The 24,195-nt window shown below is 31.9% G+C and overlaps 2 protein-coding genes across 2 annotated transcripts in view; both read left to right on the top strand.

The window, feature by feature from the left end:
* Positions 1–24,195, top strand: part of LOC127712344 (uncharacterized) — an 84,450-nt gene that overhangs the window by 33,575 nt on the left and 26,680 nt on the right. The gene's annotated exons all lie outside the window — the stretch shown is intronic.
* Positions 4,124–23,325, top strand: LOC127712347 (B-cell receptor CD22-like). The gene is made up of 7 exons (XM_052218717.1): positions 4,124–4,344; positions 5,457–5,735; positions 8,000–8,263; positions 8,746–9,024; positions 10,523–10,657; positions 21,747–21,802; positions 23,293–23,325. Exons 1-6 carry the CDS (start codon positions 4,317–4,319, stop codon positions 21,794–21,796), a joined length of 1,035 nt encoding a protein of 344 aa, XP_052074677.1. The 5' UTR covers positions 4,124–4,316; the 3' UTR covers positions 21,797–21,802; positions 23,293–23,325.

A 24,195-nucleotide genomic window follows, 5' to 3' on the forward strand; every position in this document is an offset into this window, starting at 1 on the left:
GGTCTTTCAGTTGAAATCATTTGCAACTTATTCATACTAGTGCGAGTTAAAAACTTTCCTTACTGCGTATGCATTTTCTATGATTTATAACAATAGATGTCCCTATAAGTTGACTTCCTAGATAACTGTATGTTGAATTGATGTCTTACAGAAGGCTTTAACATTTTATCGATTTTAAAAAAAATTGCATGTCAGCCGATCATCGAGAGATGATCAAAAATTTTACTATCACAAATCCGTTTTGAATTGATTTTTTTCTTTGAACAGAAGTCAAATACCTTGACCTCTTTCATGTTTCAGAGAACAGTTTTAAGTTTTCATGCTTAGGTTAGCATCTGGGTTATTTTGGATATCATCACAAATTTATTCGTTCTATATAATTTTGGTAAGATAAATTCAGCTGCCTATTAAATGTCGTCAGACCTAGATCTATATGTCATGGTTCTTAAATCAAAATTGAGTTTTTGTGTTTAATTGGAGGTAACAGTAATTTATCGACGTTCAATTCCCATCAATCGATTTTGAAGATACAAATCATGGTAACTAAAAACAGAACATGAGGAAATTGTATGAATTGTAAAAAGAGCGACACCGATTGTGTCGATAGGCGTATGTTTATTTATACGCCGGCAAAATGTCACAATCAGTAATAGCACACAATCGGTAAAATTACAGATCTTATGACTATTGTGGTAACTAAATGTCTTAAAGTGCGTAAAATGGTGGCCAAAGAGTTTAAAACACATAAATATCCTCAGTCAGATGCTTGGTCTATTGAATAATTATGAATTGCATATGTCCGTCAAGCAGGAGTTACCTGACCTTCACCTCAATTTATTTGGGTGAACATCAAAGCTTGTTTTAGTGATTTTGTCAGTTTCCATCAGAACCAGGTCAACCGTATTTGGCCAATAGAAAAATTTTAAAGTATTCTTGGTTGTGGTTAGAGATCCCTTGACATGTATTTTGTTGCCATTTTTCAATATTTACGTTATGATTTGCGATTATATCCACTAGTAAATGAATTTTGGTTTCAAACGATCATTTTGATCTTAACATCATCTGAAAAGTCCACAATAGATTATTTAGGCACGTTCAATCTTTCAGTCAATGTTCGGACATATGAGGGTCATGACGAATAACGGTAACAAAATCTTTTTTAAATGACGTCGACGGTAATTTTTGATGCATGGTGATAAAATGTACATGTTCTTTGTGACGATAAAAAAAATCGACTGATTTTGACGAACCACGTTAAATTCATTCCAAAAATAACGGTAGCGGATAATCATTTGAGACCTCTGACGAATCACGATAAAGATATTTTGACAAATCACGATAACATTTTAAATAATTTGACGCTAACGGTAGCCAAAAATTACCGATTGACGCCTGACGGTAATGGGCATTCCTGCCCTCACATATCCACTGCGGTAAATTCAGTACTGTACAGATACTTTGCATTCAGTCAATTCAATACTGATCAAAAGCTTTTTAGACAATTCAGTATGATATAAATGTGTATAGATAATTACAAAAATAAGATATACAGCAACAAACAATAACCACATGATTACATGATAAGGACAGGCACATATAGCAGACTATGGCGGGTTAAACATGTTTACATCTAGTGGTGTAAGAGAATCAACATAAGAACAAAGTATAAAGATCAGTTGAAAGGGTTTAAGTTTGTAATATTGTCTACTATCGAAATAAACTTTACGATTTCAGCCATATTTTCGTATTAAAAGACTGTAATTTTGCACAAGGACTGCTAATAAACGCCACTACAGCTTCGTGGTCATTTACATGTTGGAGTTGTATTACCGCTCTTTGTTCTAGACGACACAATGTATGGAATTTATAATTTATAATGTTAGATGTCAAGGTAACAAGCTGTAGGAAGATAAATCACCCGACCCGGACTAATTATTCTGAATCCGAGCTTTCACTCCAAAATCTGTGCGTTTATAGAGAAGAAAATACACTGCAACAATTCAAGGCATTGTTTTATCTAGTCGGGGATCGAACCAAGGATCTCCTATATCCGAGGCAAGCAAATTTTTGCGATACCAACCAGGCGATTGTAGGGAGACATATACTATTAATTTAGTGCTTTGAGCACAGTCTCTTGCAGTAATTGTCATAGTTAATGTGTACATTTTTCATGTACTTAATAATTATGAATCGATAACCACAAGAACACGATTACACTGTATTACATCAGGCATTGTGTGTCGTAAGTTATTTTGGAGTAGATTTTTGTTTCACTAATCAATGTCCTTTGTCTTTGACATATTATGCATATCAAAATTGTTGGTAGAGTACAAAAGAATATATTGTTAAAGGCATTATACAACAAAATGGACAGGCGAAACATTAGTAAATATAAGATTAATAAAGCTTGTACGAAGAGGATTTTATTAGGCATTATAAATTGCATTACATTTATCAAACATTCTCGAGTTTGTAATCGAAATGTATAACAAAATGATTTCACTCTGAAGAAAAATAACAATGGAACTTCCACCAGAATGGTGTTCAAACTAAAAGGGAGTTTATTATTGACAGTCCCGTAAACAGCGTATAGTTTTGAGAGTATCGATCCATGTGTACTCGAACAAGTGCACGATATCTGATGATTACAGTCTGGTTGCTGTGGAACGACAAGCCGAAAAAAGTTTCAACATTAAAAAAATTATTTCTTTAAACGATTCAAGTGATTCATACAAATTTATTGAAATTTGTTTAAACATTGTCTATATTTTGTATCATGTGTGGACACACTGGTAGATAATGGATTACCACTAAACGTCCCGTATATGACAAAAACGCGTTCTAACAAGATGAATTATAAAACTATGATATTGTTTGCAGCATATTCGACACACATGTCGATGTTTTAAACAAATTAACATAGTCTTAGATTAAATGTTACAGTAAAAGTAAAACGTCCACTACTAGTACACGATAGTTCATGAACAGTGCTTATCTAAGCTCTCATAAAATTAGACAGCTATTTATCGCAATATACACCACTTCTGTGAGGGGTGTAAGCCCTTTGCAGCTATTTTATTCTTAAGATATTTTGAAAACTCCCAAAATTTGATGATTTTTAAATTAATGTCCTCTAAAAAAAAACTGCTTCTTTTTATCAAATTGTATAATGAGACTTAATCAAAACATAAGGTCAAAATTAAGGCTCCCACTCCTTCAAGACGCTGACTTTGAATCCTTTTTGGATCCGCAGTGGTTATATATCTCCCCAATTGTTCAAGTACTTATATATCCTTGACGTTTAAAATTGTGGGTTTGAACATTCATAGAAATGCTCTTTGTAAACATGGTAAAGTAAAATATTCACTTACTAGCACTTCTTGATTTAGCTGCTATCAGACGATTGTTCTTGTATGTATCATTAGATCAGCAATCAGTGTTTGAGTACTAACATAATTTATGACATGCAATTCCCGTTAAAATATTCGCAGGTGAATTAAAATATTATCAAGAAACTAAAAATCCAACTTCTTCAGAGAAAGGTAACCTTATATCAATATTGCAATTCTTTTCTATGTCATTTTGGATACATAACTACTAGCGTATTCAAGGACTTTAACAAACTTGGATTTCAAATTTTACTAATGGATAGTACCTTATGAGGGTAAACCAGCGCCCCGAACATATCAAACGCACCACATTTGCCAACGTGTTGTTTAAAATTTAGTAGTTTTGTATAAAAAAACAAAGACATGAACCATTTTGAAAAGACTATAAATGTATTATATCTTTGTTTTTTTTTATTACTTTTGATATGAAAAAAAAAAAAAACAAAAAAAAACCAATCGTATGTCTTTCAAACGGCTGGGGAAAAAATCAAAAAAATCGTAGTTTGAATTCGTCAAAATTGTTTTAGAATTCAAGCTCAATATAGACAACAACTTTTTCCCGATGTTTAAATCATATAAATCGATTCAGAAGAGAAAATCACAAATTAATATATGACAAATCAATTAAAAAATGCAAATTATGTATGAAAGCACACTTAATTCTGGTACAAAAACAACTTGTTTTGTGTATATGCTAACGATCCTACTTTTTATTTCTAAGTTCCAGTCACCAATATCGGTTTAACTGCTACTCCATATGATAAAAGCCCGGTAGAAATTTTGGCTGGTTTAAGTCAACACTTTACATGTACAGCTAACCCCGGCAGACCGCCATCAAAGATTCAGTGGTATCTGTCTGGTTCCAACATTACTAATGCTGCTACTGCTCAGCCTGATGTATGTAATCCTGGATGTAATGAAAAAGTGATGTCGTCAAGTGTCCTACTATATATCGGTAATATTAATGACAATGGGAAGACAATTTATTGCACAGCTGAAAATGTAGATGAACAGAGTGTCAGATCAATGGACCGAAGAATTGATATTTTGTGTATGTAGACATCATTCATCATTTTTACTGATTCGATTGATTGCAAAAATCAAGGTTTAAGAAACTCGTTCCCCATACAATGTGATGGTGACCCTAAACGAGAGATGTGATACAAGCGAAAACCTTAGCTGATGTATTATTTTATCATTTTAGAAACGGTTTCTTCTAACATAAAGTGTATATAAAAAAAGAGTGAAATTTAAACTTGTTAACCAATTGTTTTTCTTAGAAACCATCGTTTGATAAAACGTTGAAAAGACTATTACCTCTACGTCATATAGTCTCTATTTGATAGTTGATGCACTGGCAATCACACAATATCTTCTTATCTTTATTCTAACTAAATTACAAAAGAAGACAAAATAAAAATATATTGAAAACTTTCGCTAGTTAGAAAATTTTGAGTCATACATTAATAATCAATATTGCATTATCAACGTTGGTAAAAGAATATTCAAATTTTCAATTTAAACAAAGCGTCCTTTTTTGGAGGAATAAAAGACTTCATGAATATAAGATATGTATTTTACCTTTTGATAGTAAAGGTCTCGAATTTCGCACTTGTATGATTTTCCTACATGAACACAATCTACTTTATAAAATGAAAACGATGTATTCTAACTGTCATTAGCGTCTCTTATATTGACATTTCTTTTTAAACAGTATGTGTATTACATATCATACTTTATACTCTTCTGAATTACTAGGCACGTTCTTTTGTTTTAGGTGGTATTGAACTATATCTCTGCCCATAGTTGTGCATGTAATATTAAAAAGCCTGTAACAATACGTTTTTAATACTCTTAAAAATAAAAAAATAAAAAATTGAAAAGATGTGGTATAATATCCAATGAAATTTCTATCAGACAAAGACCAAATGTACAGATTTTAGTAACTATGCACAATACCCATAACGTAAAGCAAGCAAATGTCCATTTAAGTTTTATTCTGAGACTCGTAACTATAATATTATAGTAGAAATGTTTTCATTTATTATACAAAATACATTATTGCAGATCCACCTGTTATCTTCAATATACCAGATTACACCATCACAGAAGGGAGTATTCTACACATAACTCCTACTATTGATGCCAATCCTCAACCTTTATCTGTTTGGTGGACTCGTCAAAATGACACCAGTTACACATATACTGGCATGAATCTTACAATCAATAATATACAGAGAGAATCCAGTGATTACTACATATGTAATGCAATGAACACGATAACAACATCAAGCCATTCAACTCAGAACAGAACAACAGAAAAATTATTTAAAGTCAATGTACTATGTAAGTAAAAATCTACGATAAGACACATTAACATATTCGATATTTGGAATATCATTTTATATCATGTTGTTATCAATATAACTTATGCGACTGTTATACAAGTAAGAGGTTTAGCTAGCTATCATAACATTTTTAATCCACCATTTTCTACATACGGAAATGCCTGAACCAAGTCATGAATATTACATTTGTTTTCTTTGGAGTTCGGTATTTTTTGTTATTTCACCTTTTACCGATGTTCAAATAATATAAATAGCTTAGGAAGATAAAAAAAAAAGTGACACACAAAAAAAAAACAACAAAAAAAACCCCCGAGGGAATGCCATGAACTCCAAAATCAGAGAGACTACGTGCGTCGTCTGGTAAAGCGTCTCCTGTTATGTATGCATCCTCTGAATAAGAATCCATACTCTGTCAAAATGTCACAATTGGGAATAGAAAGGAGTAATTCGATATGGTAATAGATCCGACTACCATACTTAAGATGTAAAATTAAGAGCAACCTTGTTAATAAAGTTCGTTTTGTGAGATCATGCACTAACGTAACGTATTAATTAAAAATGTAAATGTAATAGAATAGGGAAGAGGTGGGTTATTGCTGACGTTTGAAAAGTTGAAAATAAAACATTTGTTATAGATTTTAGCTTGAAGTTGTCAATCTGTGTCAATATCGGGAAAACGATTAGGTTATAAAGTAGACCTACTGTTTTCGGTAGTGTTCTTGTCGATAATTCAATGGGTGATCTGTGTGATGCAAGCACTCATTGAATGTTATTGAGTGACATGACATCATCAATATATCTGAAAGTAAAATTAAAGAACTTTGGCAGATTTCGATTTTTTCTTTTTGAGATGGTTTCATATCTTGTTTCATATGAGTACACAAAACAAGCTGCCCAATAGTGGTAACAAAGTACTCATTAGAATACTGAATGTCTGTTGAAATAACAATTCATTAAAGTCAACAAATGTTTTGTCGATCAAAGTCCAACAGTTTGATGAGACAATCTTCTGTGCATTTGTTGTTGCTTTTTAAATATACCTTTTCACAATAATTCTGAATACTTTTCTTAACTGTAGAAATAGTATTTGTAAAAAAAAGAAAGATTTATAGTGTAACATTTTGACGATCCTGTAATACTTTTCCTTTAAAAATAATTTTGTGAAGTTGAGGTATCCAGTATTAAGACGGAAGTTTCATCGTCCTGTTTATGCTAACCCAACAAAAGAGAAGGACGAATTTGGGAGTTTATAAAATCGGTTCTTTTGTGCATGATGAAGTAACAAAATTAATGATACCGATTTTACTGCACCAGATGCGCATTTCGACAATAAAAGTCTCTTCCGTTATGCTCGAGTCCAAAATATTTGAAAATATAAACCTTATTAAAACATTGAAGAGCTGATAAAACCAAACAGGACAAAAATATAGCAAAAGTCGAACAAGGAATCAGAGCTTTACATATCGGAGACCTATTCCTTCATTACTGTGACTTGACTGTAAATGTTGCTCTCCTCCTATTGCAATTTATATAAAATTCTGACCAAATTGCATATGTTTTATAAAACCAAACTGTTCAACTGGTCAGAAATTTAAACAAACCGCTATAGAAAACCATAGTCAAGTCGTGAAAGTGTAACGTGATAAAATAAAGCATACCTACAATCATATAAGACTTTAATTCCACTTTAATGAGATTATGAAAAATCCGTCTAACAATTTATATACAAATTTTATTGTAATAATTGTCATGCTAAAGGTGATAGGTAGTAATTTTGAATTGCTATAGAAATGTCTAAAACTAAGTTTTCGTACAATTATTCTTTCGAAAAAGTCCTCTATATTCATAAGAATCAGACATCATTTGATCTAAAACATCTTATATTTAGTAAAATATATTTGAAATTACAATACGTTGTTAATAAGTTTCCATGGGAGATTACCTAAAATCATTATTGTTTTGAATATAGAAGACTTTTCGAAAGAAAAATTGATTATCTCCCATGAAAACTTCCTAACAACGTATTGTAATTTCACATATATTTTACTGAATATAAGATGTTTTAATTCAAATGCCAAAGCCGGGCAAGAAATTAGAGGTTTGCATGAGGAATAAACATTCTTTAATTAAAATAATTTTAAAAAGTGTATGTAGGGGAATATAGGGAGTTCCTAGTTCAGCTGTGCTTTCAAATGTCTTTATAATACAGAATAGTTCATTTTTTTCAGTTTTAAACCTTTTCTTATGTTTGATCAATTTTAGATCCACCTTCAGTTTATATGGAACCTATGTATAGTCCATTCATTGTGCATGAAGACCAACAGAACATCAGATTATCATGTGTAGTAGCTAAAGCTAATCCTAAAGATGCTATAATGTACCAATGGACTTATCCTGCTGGTATCGTAAGAGATGGAGATCTTACCATAACCACTGTCTCAAAGAGTCACTACGGACTGTATACGTGTACCGCTTCAAATTCGGTTGGTACATCAACATTTACGACGAAACAAATAGATGTACATTGTAAGTTTATAAATGTGGAGAAAAAGGTCATTTTCGAGTAAATAATACAAAAACACACTTTATAAATTTCCTGCTTCCAAAGCGCCATCCTGGATTGAGATTTGCACACCCAGGTTTTGCATGTACCATTTTACTATTCTAGATTATCTGTTTATCGTCCTTGTGTAAAATTATCTCAAGGGTAAATGTGTGTATTATCTCTTGTTCCGAATTATATTATAGGCAGGACGATAATAATTTTTAAGGAAGTAATTTATTTTATTAGACAGTGTTTTGTGCGACAAATAGATTTTAAACATTACAAACAATTGTTCTTTCATATGCATGCATATTAGAAAAAAAACCCATATGATTCTTATAATAGAAAAACAAAAGGATATGGGGTATCCATCTATGACACAAAATCAGTACATGCATAGATATTAAAAAACATACGATGCAAAATTGCAATAAATGTTTATAATCCTAGTTTACAATTTCAGATGAACCTGTAATTGATGGAATTCAGGATTATAACATTGAAGCAGGCAAAACACTCACGGTTACTCCTACAATAGATGCTAATCCTGCACCTACAGCTATATGGTGGACTCGTGAGAATGATATCAGCTTCATTTATCATGGACTAAATCTTAAAATCACCAATATTCATAAACGGGACAGTAATAACTATACATGTCATGTAATGAACACTTTAACACCATCTGGGTTGTCTGCGCAGAACATAACTTCAATTACAGTTTTTAACATTAATGTACAAAGTAAGTAAACAATTCTGATGCACGAGGAGGAGAACGTTTACCTTCTGTATCCTTTAGACTTTATTCAATAAAGGACTCATTGGCAATTTTACTACATCTCCTTACATTACATTATCAGTCTTGTCATAAATATCGTATACCTTTAACTTTATGTTTCACATGCATGGACATATATAACACTCAATTGCAACGAAGTAACAATAAAATTGGATCTTTTTATTTCCCTCATTTTGATTATGTTTTGGAAGTTTTGATCTCCAGCTATCTGACTTTCCATTTCGGTTAGTGTTTGCATCTCATATTTCCCACCAAACTTTGGAGATTTATGATACTACCAAAACTAGAAGGTCTGCATCATGTCTTGGTCTTTTCTACGATATAGATACACGGACGCAATCAAACTAGAATGATTATTTCTACTTACTAATTGTGAACATTCTATTTCATTTATATGTACGTTTTTCCCATGGCTTTAACATAATTCAGTTTGAACGTAACGCCCGTGAATGTGCACGCTATACCGAATGAATCAGGAGTTCTTTTATAACACTATCATTATGTTCATTAAAATCATCACTTCAACTTTATGTTTCACATACATGAACATATATAGCACTCAATTTCATCGAGTAAAACAATAACATTGATCTGTTGATTATCCTTATTTTGAAATCGCTTTGGAACGTTTGATCTCCAGTTATTTGTCATTCCAAATTTTGGTGATTTTTTGCATCTCATATATCCCACCGAACTTGAGATTTAGGATACTACCGAAACTAGAAGGACTGTGTCATATTTTGATCTTTAATGCGATATTTTACATCCTATTTCCTCTATATTTACGCTTTTCCCATGGCATTAACAAGAGTCAATTTGAACGTTATGCCCGTGAATGGGCACGCTATACCAAATTTATTAGCAGTTTTGTATTTACACAAACATTTCTCCAATAGAGTAACGAGGAATAACGGCTAAAAACACATAAGTCTTACTGGTACCATTATCAATTGGTTGACCGATACGATATGTCCGAGTCTCGACTCACTTATGACAGATTTTCTCACTCTCAGATAATAGATTAGTTGTTATATCTGTAACTTTTACCAATTGTTTCAGTCTATGATTGTTACCTCAACTTACCTAGATGTTTTTTTTCCAAAACACCAAAGGCTTTTCTTCCCAAAAGCGCTGATGGGCTATTATTGGAATTTTTAGGTTTCCAAGGCTTTTCAAATTCTAAATTGATTTGGATTTTAAACTGTTTTATGTTGAGCGCAACTTAAAATTGAAGAAGTAATTAAATTATGAGCTTAGTATTTTTTGATGAAGTTTATCATGCAGATCAAAGCTTTAGTATGTACTTGCTTTCCCGAAAAATGTAATATGAGAATTTAAGCTTAATGTATAGAAGATAACGAGAACGACAATATCGTGTTTACTTCATTTCCTTTTCATTTTTAAAAATTATCTATTTAAAATTCAAGTTCAATTATTTTAGAGATTTCCAATGAAGAATCAGTAAACGGTGCTGCGGTCGGTGTAGGAATGGGATTCACTGTTATCCTATTGACATTAGGAGTTACCAGTCTAATCATTCTTCTGTACAGAAAACGTCGAATCATAGAGAGAAAAGGTAAACAAAATTGTAATATTTCAATGAACGAATTTTCATGTTTTCTGTTGGCTTTTTGGTAAAATTATAATCTTAAAGTGTCTATAACATTTAATAAATTCCTTGATAAAAAAATGTTGTACTGGTTAATATTTCGTTAAAATTGTAGTACAAAGAGTGTATAAAATATAACAAAATCAAAGTAATCACAAAAGTTTGAATAGCTTTTAAAGGATGGCAACATGTATGCAATTCATCCATTGTGTTGTGTGGCATTTAAATCATTAATTTTTTTGTTTTGCTATTTAATCAGTGCTTGTCTTTTAGTCTTCTGTGCTTTGTAATTGTATCATCTGTCTTCAATAACAAAATCATTATATGCAAAGAGTCAAACTAGAAAATATAACAAACGTGATGATTTTAACTGTCCAGTTGTCAACTTGAATTCCTCAGCAGTAAAAAATATTTTCTGTCCCATCGTATGACATATACATATCTTAACGAATAAGCTACGCTCGTGCATAATAAAGATGACCAGTATATTGATATTGACGAACGAACATAGCTGGACGAACGAACGTAATAGGAGCGGTAATTGTATGTTTACAAAACTTAGTTTAACCTTAAAGATGTTATTATTTGGATGGCATGTAATCATGAAAATAGATAGAAACACATGAAATATACCGATTTTAAAAAGGTTTTCATGATATAAATGAAAGACGTTTAAAAGTTTCCGCTAGTGTTATATATCTTACGATACACTGTGGTTACAGTCCGTGTAACGTAAAAGTTAACAATACGAACGATACCCGAATCATGTACGGACGATGCCCGAACGATGTACGTACGCTTCCCGAACGGTGTACGAATGCAAACGAAACGCTGACCGAACGTTGTACGAACGCTGGACGAATGATGTACGAACGAAACCATGTACCATAAACCATACCATAAACGATACCATAAGCACCCTTTTATCGTACATCGTATGGTTTTGCGTAAATCTTTTCGTTTAGCGTATATCGTATCGTTTAGCGTGTATCGTATCGTTTAGCGTACATCGTTTCGTTTAGCGTATATCGTATCGTTTAGCGTACATCGTTTCTTGGCATACATGTAGGACTCAAATCTATGGTGGGTTCCAAATCTATGGCGGATTCCTAATCTATGGTAAATATGACGTCATGCCATCCCAAATCTATGGCAAAAAATTTACACTCCTAATCTATGGCAAGTTTTTTTAAATTTTCTAATTATGACGTCATGCCATCCCAAATCTATGGCAGATTTTTTACAACCCAAATCTATGGCAAATTTTGTAATTTCCAAATCTATGGCGGATTTTTGTTGATTTAAAATCTATGGCAAATGTCGTGCAAATGGAAAACAATGCAGTATATACGACCAATGACTTGTCTAAAACAAATGGAGATAAATGACAACGTAAGAGTGTGTATAAACACTAGTGAAATAAACATGTTATAGCTGACTATGCAGTATGGGCATTGCTCGTTGTTGAAGGCGGAACGGTGACCTATAGTTGTTAATTTCTGTGTTTGGTCTCTTGTGGTGATTTGTCTCATAGCAATCATACATGTCATACCACAACTTCTTTTGTATATTGTATAAATTATAAACCACATCATGACAGTAACCAAATTTATAAATGATCAATTTAAAAAGCTTAATAAAGACTTCATGATCTTGAAATGATGTGTCCCGTAAACATAAGCATTTTCTACTCTGTGCATGGTCATGTTTAACCGACACATTAACCAAATAGTAAGTCATTAAACAACAAGAAAGCAGTTTCTGTTTGTAAAAAAAATAAACACTTTGACTCTTCACATGCTATTTATTTTCTCCTGATCACATCTTTTTAATTTGATGACGATTTAAATCAAATTTGTATCCTGTAATTTGATCTGTCACTTTATACACTTTTCCAGCAGTAGACGCTGAAATTGAGTCTATGACCCCTTTCCTGAAATATCCTGTACTGAAAACTGCGGTGCCTTTGTTCATCGCAGGATTCGGTCTGTACATCACATTTTGTCCCTCTTCCGGATAGTAGGTAATGTCTTCCCTCAAACCATCGGAAAACTGCTCTAGTGGAAAAGCTGAAATTGTTTCCCGGTGAATTTGTTTATAAAAATCGGTGAGTCCAGTGTTAAATACCGGTAACGTTTTTTGATTTACATTCTACAAAAAAAAATAGTCTATAAGTATAAACAAAAAGTATATGTTGGCTGAGTGAAATCAAATCTAAATCATCTAGATAGATATACGAAGATGTGGTATGAGTGCCAATGAGGCAACTCTCCATCCAAGTCACAATTTGTAAAATTAAACTATTATAGGTTACAGTACGGTTTTTCACACCGAACAGCAAGCTATAAAGGGCCCCAAAAATGACTAGTGTAAAACCATCAAACGGGAAAGCCAACGCGGTTTACTTATTTTTAGGTTAAAAAAATATATGCAAAGTGTAGCAGTTTTAAAATAAAGTTGATATACTAGTAATAACCGTACAAAGCAAACTAAAATTCAACTTTTACATTTTGCATTTGAATGGTTCAGCATTATTAAAAGTCTTATACATGTACATGTATACGTGCAGTCGCAACACTTTTAAAGATTTCTATCAAATGCATCAAATTTTATGTTATATAGGACAATATTTTAAAAAGTACATCATACAGTTACAAACCTATTCTATACAACAGTATGTAAACAAAATTATTACATATTACGCTTACATAACGAGCAACAAACTACTAAGGCACAAAGTTTAAAATATAGGATATTTAAAGACAAATCCCAACAAAATCACATACCTGTGGATGAACTGGTACATTTTCTTTATTTTGCTCATTATAAAACTTTCTCTGATACATTTGTTTGTAGTATGGACTAACATTTTCCTACAAAAAAATAAACAGAATATTTCGTGTTATTTTGTGCACAATTTATCACTTAATATTTCACTGAACAAATAATACATTAATACACATGTAAAAATATTCGTCTAATCTGTAGGTTATACGGAAACTCATACAACAATAGGTTTTTCTATTTAAAAAATAAGATATTTATGTATTGGTTAGGAACAAGTACGTACTCTTAAGATCTAATGTGTTGGTTTTCTTTCTTCTTCTTTTTTTTGGCGTGTGTTGAAAATTATAAACAAAGTAATGCACAAGGCTTAACATACTTACTTGCAAAATAACAGTTTGTGAAAATGATGGTTCGGGCACTACAAAATCATTTTCCTGGGTACAATCTGGAGGTAAATTGCCATGTTCTTCATTTACGCCATGGTCTGCAAAATAAAAACAAAAACTAATTAATTAATTTACAGTTAAATATAGCTAAGCATATGTTAAATTTGCATTTATTTTTATCACATGTAAAACAAGTAATTGTATTCATTTTTAGAATTAAATGTATAATTTAAATTTGTGTACTTTTATTAGTTTTAAATAATGATTGATTGTTTGTTGGTTGCTTAACGTCCAGTGGCAAATATTTCATGCATGTTCAGGACGATAGCTTTAAGTAAAAAGTTCATGCATATGTGTTTAAATCTTACCATGTAAAGTGAGTTCCTCTTCATTATGATTTGTACTGGCGAATTGGTTTCCACCTGAAGCCTCAGTTAAGGATGAGTGTAGCACATCAACAGATACTTCTGGGAGTTCTTCCTCTGACTCATTTTCATCAACATCTAATTCGGCGTGCTTTAAAAAGTCTCGTTCTTCTTTAGTAAGAGAAGCATAAGGTACCTATAAATACAAAGGAATGTTGAAAAGAAGATGCTCTTTTTATAATAAAAAATAATTTTCAATTTCTTTGGTGTGAAAAAAACCGTTGTTTTGTTGGTTTGTCTTTATTTCCTGACATTCGGCAAGTTATAATTTTTAAATAAATCTATAATGTAAAAATCTATCTCAACCGCAAGTTAAAAAACAAATACTGATATGAATAATAACCCTAATCAAATTTTTCTTAAGACACGTCTCAGGATAGCTTATTTACACAGACTAGACTGCATATTCTTACAACTTAAGTCACTAGACGGCACATTGTCACGGTAAGAGACTTAACATTGACACAGCCTACGGCTAAAAATAGTACATTTGCAAACTAAGGCGCTATAGTGCACATGACACATTCTATGGTACTTGAATGCACATTGACACAGCCAACATCCCTAAACGGCACATTGACAGCCTACGGCCCTAGACGGCACATTGACATAGCCTACGGATCTAGACGGCTAATTGACACAGCATACTGCCGTAGCCAGCTTATTGACACATCCTACGGTCCTAGACGACTTATTGACACAGAATAGCTGTAACATAAAGTAAGAATACTACTATAAATGACCTAATTACTAAGATTTTTTTTATAACACAAAGACTCAATTTTTAATTTCCGAAATAATAATTTAAATAAAATTAACGAAGTAAAGTAAATACCTGATCATCAAGCGGCACAGCAAAATTTGGTCGACTAAAAAATAGCTGATATGGAGTCTTTGGACGTGTGGCCTTGTTTAGCCTGTTGTTATATGCGTAATAAAATTCAGGAAGTTGATCGGACCAGTCTGAACGTTCTGACATTTTAATTCTAAAATACTCAGTCAGTGTGCGATTAAAACGTTCCACTCTGCCCTGACTTTGTGGGTGGTATGGTCTACCATGCATTTGGACTGTGTCAAATTGTATTACAACTTCTTTAAGATGCGAGTTCCGGAATTCTTTTCCATTGTCAGACTGTAGAATACGTGGAGCTCCATATAGATAAATGTAACTGAGTACAACTTTGCTTATTTCAGTAGCACTTTTAGTTTTACATGCTTGGCCAAATGCAAATCTTGAAAAACAATCAACGATATTACATATGTACTGATATCCTTTATGAGGTGGCATCTTTTTTAGGTCAATTTGCCATCTTGAATTTGGATAAGTTGCTGGTATTGGGCGTCTTGTTCTTTCTGTTTTTGGTAGAGATATAGCACTTTTACATTGTTCACAGTCCACGTAAAGATCAAATAAAAGCTTCACGTTTTCCCTTACGACTGGGAAAACAAATCTTCGAATAGATTCATAAATGCTGTGAGATTTTCTGTGATCTAATGCATGATTCTTTTTTACTAGATTAATTAAATCCTCCTTTGAAAGACATTTCCTATGAGGAGTAGCTAGGTCTTTTTCCTTTGCTAATACAAAACCTTCATCTGGAATGGTGTTCATGGGTTCCGCCATCTTCAAATTCGGCGGCGGCGACGACGTCATATGGCGTTATTTGATTGTGACGTTATATGTAACTCTTTTTCCCGGAAAAATAGGCAATTTCAAAATCTGCCATAGATTTGGAGAAAACAAAAACTGCCACAGATTTGAGACGGCATTACGTCATATTTACCATAGATTAGGAATCCGCCATAGATTTGGAACCCGCCATAGATTTGAGTCCTACATACATAGTTTCGTTTAGCGTATATGGTTTTTTAAAATATATAAAACATGAATTGTGCTCTGTTAAATCTTTTCATATAGCTATAGGTGATCATAGGCGTAAAATTTAGATTGGATGCATATTTAAGTTTTTAATTAATCATTTAATAAATTATACTTTAATCTGCCTCGATGTTAATCCAAAAGTATTTACATAAACAGTTTGAAAAATTAACACTGAAATAAATTTAAACAAATTAAAAGATACGATTATGAATTTTGTTAGCCGTGGAAATACGTACTTGGTGAATGTGCGGGTAAACTGCAGTCTGCAGGGTTTTCAGTCAACATTTTTTGAAAATAGCCTAAGGTATTAACAATCTTTTAACCTAAATGTACAATGTATTTTAGATGGAATTCGGAATTAATCTAATGTTCTTACAAAAGTATATTCGGGGTCTTAAGGTTTGCCTTTTGTTCAAAAAGTTTGTTAATCATATTTATATATTCTCTTTTATCGCATGTATTTAAACATCGACTGAATAACAGTTTCATCTATATATCGTAATTAAACATTTTTTTAGATTTTATAGATTATAGATATATTTTTATTCATCTATCAACTCAGTCGAAAAAAATCAAATATTCGAGAAATTTCAAATAAAAACCATTACCCGTTATGTGCGTCATCAACACCAAACATAAATCCTTACCAATGTACAAACGATAGTGTATTATTTTTACTACAAATGCACTTGATTTTAAACAATCAGAAAACGTCGAATCATAGAGAGAAAAGGTAAACAAAATTGTAATATTTCAATGAATGAATTTTCATGTTTTCTGTTGGCTTTTTGGTAAAATTATAATCTTAAAGTGTCTATAACATTTAATAAATTCCTTGATAAAAAAATGTTGTACTGGTAAATATTTCGTAAGAATTGTAGTACAAAGAGTGTATAAAATATAACAAAATCAAAGAAATCACAAAAGTTTGAATAGCTTTTAAAGGATGGCAACATGTATGCAATTCATCCATGGTGTTATGTGGCATTTAAATCATTAATTTTTTTGTTTTGCTATTTAATCAGTGCTTGTCTTTTAGTCTTCTGTGCTTTGTAATTGTATCATCTGTCTTCAATAACAAAATCATTATATGCAAAGAGTCAAACTAGAAAATATAACAAACGTGATGATTTTAACTGTCCAGTTGTCAACTTGAATTCCTCAGCAGTAAAAAATATTTTCTGTCCCATCGTATGACATATACATATCTTAACGAATAAGCTAGGATACGCTACGCTCGTGCATAATAAAGATGACCAGTATATTGATATTGACGAACGAACATAGCTGGACGAACGAACGTAATAGGAGCGGTAATTGTATGTTTACAAAACATAGTTTAACCTTAAAGATGTTATTATTTGGATGGCATGTAATCATGAAAATAGATAGAAACACATGAAATATACCGATTTTAAAAAGGTTTTCATGATATAAATGAAAGACGTTTAAAAGTTTCTGCTAGTGTTATATATCTTACGATACACTGTGGTTACATTTTATTATTGTTTAAAGCATGATGAAATGTACCTCACATATATGATTATTCGAGTGCACCGACGACATTCGCAAAGCTCAAACATATATTTATGCAGGATTTTGATGATGTGAAACAATTTATAAAATAACAAGATTACTAAATAACTGTTGTCGGATTGTATGTTTGCTCAATGTTTTTCATTTGGGTATTGAAGTTTCAACCCTCCCTCCACCGCCAAGGGTGACTGGGGAATAGAAGTATATTCATTACAGGTCTTCTTCCGATCCACAGTGAAACCTTTGACCAAGTTTGGCGTCGGTTTGGCAGTGCAGGATGTACAAGTACGCAGCCACGTCAGGTTAAACCCGATGCCTCGTTTAGAGAGATAGTCACGCTCTCTGCACCTTAAGAACTCTTGCAACACTTTTGTGATGGGTCCGTATACTTAGGTGGCCTGTTGCAAGGTTAAATTTCTGTCCCTATCCAATATACCCTTGTTTTCCAATGGAAATCTAAATTTACCCGACTTCCTCTATCACATTGTATTTATTGTTAATTTGTTTTCGTCCTAAACATGCATCAACTTTTTGACACTGGACGTTAAGCAACCAACCATAACTAAATCAATCAATCAAGTTTCAAACAAGCAAATCTATCAGTTTTCAAAAAAAAAAAAAAAAAAAAAAAAACTTATAGTATTTTGAACCAGTTAAAAATAATGATTTTTGGTTTTTTTTTTTATCTTATCTGTCAACCTCTGAGGATGGCGAAACTTGTTAAGTATAAAAAAAAAAACACTAGTCAAAACGTTTTTAAAGGGGATTTAACTAGACAAAAGGGGTCAATTAATAAAGCATACGAAGAGAACTTTAAAGCCTTACGACTATATACGGAACTTTATAAATTTTGGTGATATCCAGTATGTACATAATCATTGCATCTCCTGTGACATGTTTATTTAATGCAATTGTAAAAATACTTTCCACCGATTTAAGTATTTCAAGTTGATTTCACAAAATATCCAGAAGGCAAAATATATGACCGACACGATGTGACTTCTTTTTTAAACCGCTGTATTTAAGAGTTCTTATATTTGTAGATACCAAAATGGTCATCTGATCTGTAAATTTACAGATTGTGTTGTATTCCGTCGTTGATGATGATTTTATATTGCATCATTTTAATTTTTCGATTGATATGAAAACATTTAGTGATTTCTTCAATTTTAATGAACATGTAACTCAATAATTGAATGCGGTATAAACTTTACTAACTTTATAGACATTTAGGAATTGCAGTTGCACAATGATTTACAAATAGAAATCAATAGAAAAACGTTGGTTACATTGTGGATTATTCACATTCCGTGTGTTTTCATACTTTTAGTTGTTGTTTTGTCAATTTTATGTCAATATCAGAAGATCGTAGGTTGACATCTAAAAGTCATTCTTATAGGTCAAGAAAGGCAGTGTACGAATCCACGACACAAAGACCCAAACATGATCTTGACAAATCATAAGCAACGATTGATCGATTAATTGATTGATAAGTGTTTAATGCCACTTTCAAGCCTATTGTGCTATTTCGTGGCGGTCAGTTTTTATTGATGGAGGAAGTCGGAGTGCCGAGAACCACTGAACTTCGGTAGGAAAACTAACAATCCTAGTAAATTAAGATTATTGTTAAGTGTACCTTCCACGTACGAAGTTCGAACTCACAACCCGCACAAGCAACGAAATTGAGGTTTTATGTTTGTTAGTTATGTAAACATTAAAGCAAGATATTAACCAATTTGACAAAATCGCACACCTCATTATAAGTTTGAGGTGACAACTGAAGCTGAGATGAATGGAATTCCTCGATAAATGTCGATAATGCAAAATATGCAGAAGAACACAGAATATAAACAAATAAAAGATTGTAACAGGCACAGGAATTAAACAAATTCTGCAACAAACCATTGCAAACTATCCGAACATCTCACTTAAAATTACACATGAAAACGAAAACAAGGAAAACATTTTGATTAAGATATCTACATACCACATCACGAAAACTGTTATATAATTTGACAGAAAATTGTTATAAATTTCTCCAAATATTCATATTTAATAACAATTGTTACAGAGAACAGAAACAGCAGAGTATATGAATCACGATTAGACAAACCGAGGTAAATAAACATTTTAATCCCCGAATAATCGAAATCAGTAGCGGTAGCCGGTTATCATCATATTAAATAAGATAATGTAAAACGTTTAGCAGGGATTTTTTTGGTTTACAAATGAGCAACGCTGGTCAGTAATATTATGTATGAGCAGCACTACAAGAACACTTGATTCTGAATGACCAACTTTTGTCTGAATTTTCATAACTTTTGTCTTTCCACTAATATGTAAAGAATTACTTTTCCGCAATGTTATTCACATTGTCTAAATCCTCTTGAATTTCTTTTATTATTCACCAACAATCTTAAAACTGTAAATACTTCTAAACACATTTTCAACATTTTTCAATTCCGGTGAATCTTATTCAAGGTCACAAATTGTCCAGCCAAATCCAAAAGACCTGATGGCTTTATTATAATCAAGTACGATGTTATAACAAAAATCAAAATCTAGAATTTCAAATTAAATTTGACCTTGACATAAATTTCTATGTCTAAGGTTAATGACCTGACAAAAACCCAGGTTCATGATATGCATAGTTTAAAACTCAATCTACCAAACAGCTTATTTCGAATATACAGGGGAAGAAACTCCTATAAAAGTCACCAGAGCACTTTGACCTTAATGTATTGGCCTAGCGCCATGTTTACAACTTAACATTTTCAAAAAACCTTGTGCCGAACACTTTTATAGTTTTTCAATAGTTGTGATAACAAACAATATTCCGAATTGAGAAGAAGACCCTAAACATGCTAAACGCAGGATTTCCTTATCCTTCTGAAGCACCTGCAATCCCCAAAGATGTTTTTAGGAGGGGGGCTTGTGTTGCTCAGTTGTTAGTTTTCTATTTTGTGTTTTGTGTTCTGTTGTTTGTCTTCTTGGATTTTTGTTCATTTTTGCCATGGCCTTGTCAGTTTGTTTTCGACTTATAAATTTTAATATACCTTAGGTGTCTTTGTCCTCTCTTTTCCTGCTTATTTACTAATCACCTCATATCAAAAGCGTCTAGGTCTCTATGACTTATGGTTTTATGAGTTATCGAAACATACCACTTATGGCAAACACAAAAAATAAAAAGAGAAACAAATTAAGTGATAACATTTACGCTTTATAAGAGGCGATAACAGGAAACAGAATACAGGGAGATAGCTCTAATATGAAATAATGTTCGGTTAAGAAGAGAAAGTTTCAAAAGTGCAATAACTTTTTGATATCATATACCAAATGTCTTGTCGACATGCTTCGAAACAAAAGCACATTTCAGAAATCTAGGTGGCAAAAGAAACAAAATATCATGAGAACAAAATCAGGCACAGTTCATAATTTTCAGACCTTTATGACAAAAACCATACAAAATCATTTAAAAATTGAATCGAGACCAAAAGTGAAAAGAGAAAACTCGTTGAAAACACACAATTCTGCAGTTTATTAATCGTAATCTATATGTTTCCCATTTAGTTTTTACCTTTGTTCATGTTGTTGTTGAATTGAACTTGTTTATACGGTCGACATGCATATCTTCCCTTGAAAATGCAAATGAATGCACAACTCTTTCACTTCAACGGCAATATTTGCATACATCTATACAACTGCTTATGAAGACATTCTATCGTCCACACCACGACATAATTAATATGACACGTGTATATTTGTTTGACGTTGGGCAATAATGGAAGTTGGAGACTTGAGCATATAATTGATGTTGAATTATTTAAGACATAGATATAAAACCCCTTAATTAATATTTCAGGGTTTTAAATTTACGGTTATGTTGTAGTTAGACGTATTGGAGTGTACTTTGTTTTACGTTTGTATTTATTCATTCATATAAGAGACATGAGAGAAGCGTGTTAAAAGTCCATTAAATTTGTTACAATAAAGTAAAATGAATTGTAATGCCAAATGTTTTTCTGTCTTATGGTTAATAGACAAACGTCCGAAACAGACAAGCATGTTTATAATGAGTTGCAAGATATAAAATCAGGTGAGTAGAAGCATGATCTAACATTTAAAAGAATTCTAATTAAAATTACTTTTTCGAAAATAAAAACCATATATATTCATTTCAAAATACACAAATTGGTTTACATTTATTTTTAGACCACCCCTTTAAATTTCAGAATTTTGAGTCCTCAGTTACCTTCAACTGCGTACCGCGTTTTTGGAGACGAATCGCGCGTCTTGCGTACAAAATTATGAGACAGCTGGTACCTTTGGTGATTCTCTTTGGATGACATCACAAAAAACGAAAGAAGGAAAAAAGAATGTAATCATAAACTATGAATCAGAGAACTTTTATATCAACCGCTGAACATGCATTCACTTTGACGATAAAAATGTTTAGAAAGTGAAATAAGCCCAACAACATATCATTTACTGTGCTTCGTTTTGCTATCTTGAAAAGGAACAGTTCTTGTTCGACGGATGCCAAGTCAGATCAGGAAGAAAAAATTATTGAAAATACATAATTTATCTAATAAATAAAGGCAACAGTAGTATACCGCAGTTTAATAAAATTAAAAGTTTAATTAGTTTCTATTAAGCGAAAAACAAATCAGGGTAACAAATTAAAACCGAGAGAAACACGTCAACTAAACGAGGAAAACAACGGAACTACAGAAACACTGGACTACAAAAAAGCAAACGCCAACATACATAGACACGGACTGTAGATAACTACTGCCATATTTCTGACTTGGTACAGGACATTTTATGAACAAAATGGTGGGTTGAACCAGGTTTTATGGCTAGCCAAACCTCCAGCTTATATGGCAATGTTAAAAATAGCAATAAAATGACAACATTACGTGACATGAATACAGTACAAACAAACGTATGAACACTCAGCACATAAATAAATAATATTATAGTACATTACAACATGTAAACCGCAGAATAACAAAGGACATCTCCCATGAATTTACGACAGCACACCAGAATACCACAAAAAAAATATAAATGAATGGATCAACGTCGCAAAAAGTGACGTATTTTTTGGACGTTTATATTATCACAGGTAAATTTCTAAAAATAAAATAGATTTTTTTTTATTTATAGACACGTACACGAATATTAAAGTGGGATTGAGCTTGTACATGTTGTAATTGTGTTATTTTGTATATTTTCTAACAATGTCGGTTTTTCTTCTAAATCAAAACTGTGTATAAACAAAACAATTCCTGTGATTATAGTTGCTTTTAACTTCAAATCATATAAATGAAGTAGCTGATTTTTTGTCTTAACTTTTACATGCATATATAAAATAGAAATAAAATAACTGTAATATAAGGCAAGATCATGTAAGACCAAACAGTAAACACACAGGAAAACAAACAACATAAAAGAAAAACCCTATACACGAACTAGGAGAAGCTCGACTATACTGACAAATAATAAACGATGAACATTTAACGTGTTGTTTTCATTTTTTAAAAGATATATAATTACAAACCTATTTGATTTATTATTTTACAGATGCTAAACAGCAGAAGAAAAGCTCAGAAAAAAAGGTAAGTAGTGTATCCTGAAACGCACGTTGCTTAATAAAAAAAAAAAACTGGTATTCTGTTCACAGCAAACGATCATGTCATACTTTGCGTTATGCTTTCTCAGCTACCTTTATTCTGATTTGATTCCAATTCGAACTTTTATTTATTGACGAGTATAAGTACTTCTCAAGTAAACTTGTTTTATCTCTTTTTAAAAATCAGCTGATTGCAATAATGTTCATATCGGGACATAGTAAAAAAATGTTGGGCATTCTGAAAGTTCATGTCTATGTTCACAACATCGTGGTGTAATGAAATTGTATTAATTAAGGGTAACACACTTTAGGAACTACAGAAAAGTCATAGGTAACATAATTATATAGTATTCAAATTAATTTTAAGAATGTGAAATATTATATTATAAATTCAAAATAATATTTATGTTTTTTAGTATTGTTTTGTAATCTAAATAATTATTACTAATTGACTAGACATTTAATGAATTAAAATAAATTAATATTTTTTTACGTCCCAAAAAACTTTCACCAAGAACGCTCAAACCCCAAAAATTTGAAAGCCAAGGATGAACCTAAATGCACGAGGGATTATATGACAAAATATAAGTAAAAAAATAACCATATTTATATAAAATCAACTTTGCATCAGTGTTTCAAACCTTAGTTTCTAAAAGATTATCTTTAATGTCAAGGAACGACTTATGAAATGTATGTTATAAATCATGCCAGTACCAAAAAAAATTCATGATACGATTAGGAACTTACAATCAAGCAGCAGTGATACATCGACCTAGTGCTCATAATTGTAAATATCATTTTATAAACTCCTCAGGTTTGACACGATTTTTTTTATTTAAATTTCGTGTTTAATA

Source organism: Mytilus californianus, unplaced genomic scaffold, assembly GCF_021869535.1.
Source record: "Mytilus californianus isolate M0D057914Y unplaced genomic scaffold, xbMytCali1.0.p SCAF_8, whole genome shotgun sequence".
Lineage (NCBI taxonomy): Eukaryota > Metazoa > Mollusca > Bivalvia > Mytilida > Mytilidae > Mytilus > Mytilus californianus.